This window comes from Drosophila obscura, unplaced genomic scaffold, assembly GCF_018151105.1.
Source record: "Drosophila obscura isolate BZ-5 IFL unplaced genomic scaffold, ASM1815110v1 contig_36, whole genome shotgun sequence".
NCBI lineage: Eukaryota > Metazoa > Arthropoda > Insecta > Diptera > Drosophilidae > Drosophila > Drosophila obscura.
In genome coordinates, this window is record NW_024542824.1 from 1805359 (window position 1) to 1808397 (window position 3039).

The following is a 3039-nucleotide window of genomic DNA, read 5'->3' on the forward strand; positions in this document are numbered from 1 at the left end:
TTGATTTGGCAAAAATCAACATTCGGCTCAGTCGTAGGAAAATTGAGATGGAACAAATGTCGGGCTCGGAGAAAATGGAAAATAACGAAGAGATGGCAGATGGCGACTGCGTGCGTGATTATCGACTGCAGGAGGCCCTGTACATCAAGATGTACTCCCGCCTGGAGGTGCAGGAGTGGCTGCTAAAGGATTCGGCACGGAACGCGGCCTACCGCTCGGCCATTCGCTGCAACAAGGCGGCATTCAGGAACAAGGTGAGTGCGCCTGCCAGTCTCAGCTGAGATGAGGAGCCTACTGATTAGCCCCCACCCCCCCCAAGACGGTTCTGGACGTGGGCTGCGGCCTGGGCACGCTGTCGCTGTTCGCTGCCGAGGCGGGGGCACGCAGGGTGATAGCCGTGGATGCGGCTAGCATTGCGGAATACACCCGCCACATAGTGCTGGACAATTCATACGCGGACGTCATCACGGTGATCAGAGGAAAGGTGGAGGACATAGAGCTTCCCGAGGGCATTGAGCAGGTCGACATTATACTCTGCGACTGGATGGGGTAGGTGGTACCGGTCCCCGAAACGTATTTCCCATTTTCCCCACTGCTAACCCTCACGTCTGGTGGCATCCGCAGCTACTGCCTGTTCTCGGAGAACATGCTGGAATCGCTGATATTTGCCCGGGACAAGTGGCTGGCACCTGGGGGACTAATCTTCCCGGACTCCGCACAGCTGTACCTGGGCGCCATCACGGGTCAGAAGGGTGAGGCCGGCCAGGACCTCGACCAGTGGAACGATTTGTACGACATCAACATGGGGGCCATCCGTCGCAGCTGCGAGAGCACGGCCGTGGTGCAGCACGTCGATGCACGCCAGCTGATGAGCAAGGTCGTCTTGCTGAAGGCGCTGGACCTGTACACCGCCCCCCACCACTCCTGCTTCACGCGCACCCACTACGAGCTGAAAGTCACGCGCAGCGGACAGGTGCGCGCCCTCTTCGCCTTCTTCGATGTTTGTTTCGGGCAGTCGCCAAATCGCGTCTGCCTCAGCACGTCGCCGCATGCCCCCTGGACCCACTGGAACCAGACCGTTTTCTACCTGAAGGCCCCACTGACCGTCGGCCCGGAGGAGGTCATACGGGGAATATTCAGTCTGAAGCCGAGCCTGAAGAACATTTACGGATTGGAGTTTGACATTAATTTCGACCACAAAGGCAAGGATAGCTGCACGATGGGCAAGCAGTCCTTCTCCCTGGACTACTTCCTCCCACAAGGACTCTAGGAAGGAGAACCGCCCTCCAGCAGCAGCCCAATAAAACATGAAAGACCAGCAGCAAACCCACATTGTGAGAGCAATACTCGTATTTATATGATTTAACTCTGTGTACGAGTGCGAGTTTATGCCCCACATGCCCCAGTGTATCAAATATGACTACTATGCACACATGGGAGAGTAACGGCCAGAGCGACACCATCCAGCACTGTACAGCACTTGGGGGCAGTCGGCCGGTAGGGTATTCCCAAGCCCAAGCGACAGTCCATTCCACTCGCTTTTCAGCCCAGGCCGGACTCTGTTTTGGTAAATGGTGTAAATAAGTGCAGAGCCAGCATTTAATTATTTAAAACAATTTTCCGATGTGTGTGCATCCTTGTGTGTGCTGGCAGCAGGAGAATCTAGTGCACATTTCGTACACGAGCCGAGCGGTAATTTATGCGCCATGTTTTCATTTTCCAATTCTCTGCTCCGTTTTTTTTCTGCTCTTCTGTTTTTCTGGTTTCTGCGGTGTTTCCATTTCTCATTTTTTCGCCACAGCTTATTTATGTTTGTTGGTCAACTAAAGCCATAAACTAAAGCATTAAGCGAATGCTTAATATTGTTTTGCCCATAAAATTGACAAAATATTTGGAGCGTTCGACTGCCCCGCGGCGTGATAAATGTCCTGGCAGCTAGTGGAGTGGCCGCGGCAGTCTGTAGTGGGTGAAGGATTCCCCCAGGCCGGGGTGCATCTCTGGATTTCTGAATCTCTAAATCCAGACTTCTCGTGCGGAGTTTTCAATCAAATTATAAGCTCTTGGCCCAGTTCTCCTCTCTCTCTCCGACCACATTTTACTCACAAATTGGCCCACAGAGCGGCGGCTCACTGTGCCACACCGCACACTGCCGCACAGACACACACCGTCGACGGTTATGCAAATGTTAGGTAAATGCGCATAATAATAATTTCAAATAAATTTAATGTTCTCTCCGCACACACACACACACACACACAGAGAGCTACAGAGAGCCTAGTGGCAGACTTTGGTGGGTTTTGCTTGGCCCCACAGAAGGTATGACTACGACTACGAGTGCGAGTGCGAGTGCGAGTAGGAGTATCTGTGTGTCCTGCCTGTGTCCTTGCGGCTGTGTATGTAAATGGCGAACGAAACGTTAGACATGCGGCGCCACCGTCAAAGCTGAAATCTTCCATCGCTTCCATCGCTGCGGCAAGTCCCGAGTCCTTCCTTCCTTCCTTCCCTTTCCCTCCTTCTTTCCCTTTTGGCGTGTATTTAAATGTGTGTCAGTGTTGGTAACTACGTGTGTGCATGTGTGTGTTTGTTTGCATAATGTGCAACATTTTATGTTTTTATTACATCTGAACGCCAGAGACAGCGACGGCTATGGGGCTACGGGCCATTGCTACGGCTACGGCTATGGCTACGGCGACTGGCAGGCGTGTCTAATGGCTCTGTGGATATGTGGATATGGGCCTTTTGGCTCCCTTTTTGGCTTTTACTCGTACCTCTCGCCTTTTACCTGCTTGCCGCTCGCTGTGGAATTATGTGCGGACTATTTGCGCTATAAATATAATAGTTCTAATTTCGCACTAATGCACGAGGGCACACAGTAATCCACGGATACGAGTAGTTGGGGGGGGGGGGGACTTAGTGGGTGCCGTGCTGTGCCCCAAAATAGATCACACGCGGCTCGAGGGTTGCGTTGTCTGCGGCGGCGGCGGCGGCGGCCATGTTTGAGTGTTGATTTATCGCGGACGAGAAACCGAGGCCCACTGC

The 3039-nt window shown here is 53.0% G+C and overlaps 1 protein-coding gene across 1 annotated transcript; it reads left to right on the forward strand.

The window, feature by feature from the left end:
- On the forward strand, nt 1-1346 carry LOC111078871 (protein arginine N-methyltransferase 8). Its single transcript, XM_022373797.2, has 3 exons — nt 1-254; nt 320-549; nt 625-1346. The coding sequence occupies exons 1-3, from the start codon at nt 48-50 to the stop codon at nt 1268-1270; spliced, it is 1083 nt and encodes a 360-aa protein (XP_022229489.2). The 5' UTR covers nt 1-47; the 3' UTR covers nt 1271-1346.
- Nucleotides 1347-3039: the final 1693 nt, after the last annotated feature.

Coding starts and splice junctions, on each gene's coding strand:
- LOC111078871 (XM_022373797.2), top strand. CDS start 48: ATGGAACAAATGTCGGGCTCGGAGAAAATGGAAAATAACGAAGAGATG. Junction 255..319: donor AGGCGGCATTCAGGAACAAG/GTGAGTGCGCCT, acceptor ACCCCCCCCAAG/ACGGTTCTGGACGTGGGCTG. Junction 550..624: donor ATACTCTGCGACTGGATGGG/GTAGGTGGTACC, acceptor TGGCATCCGCAG/CTACTGCCTGTTCTCGGAGA.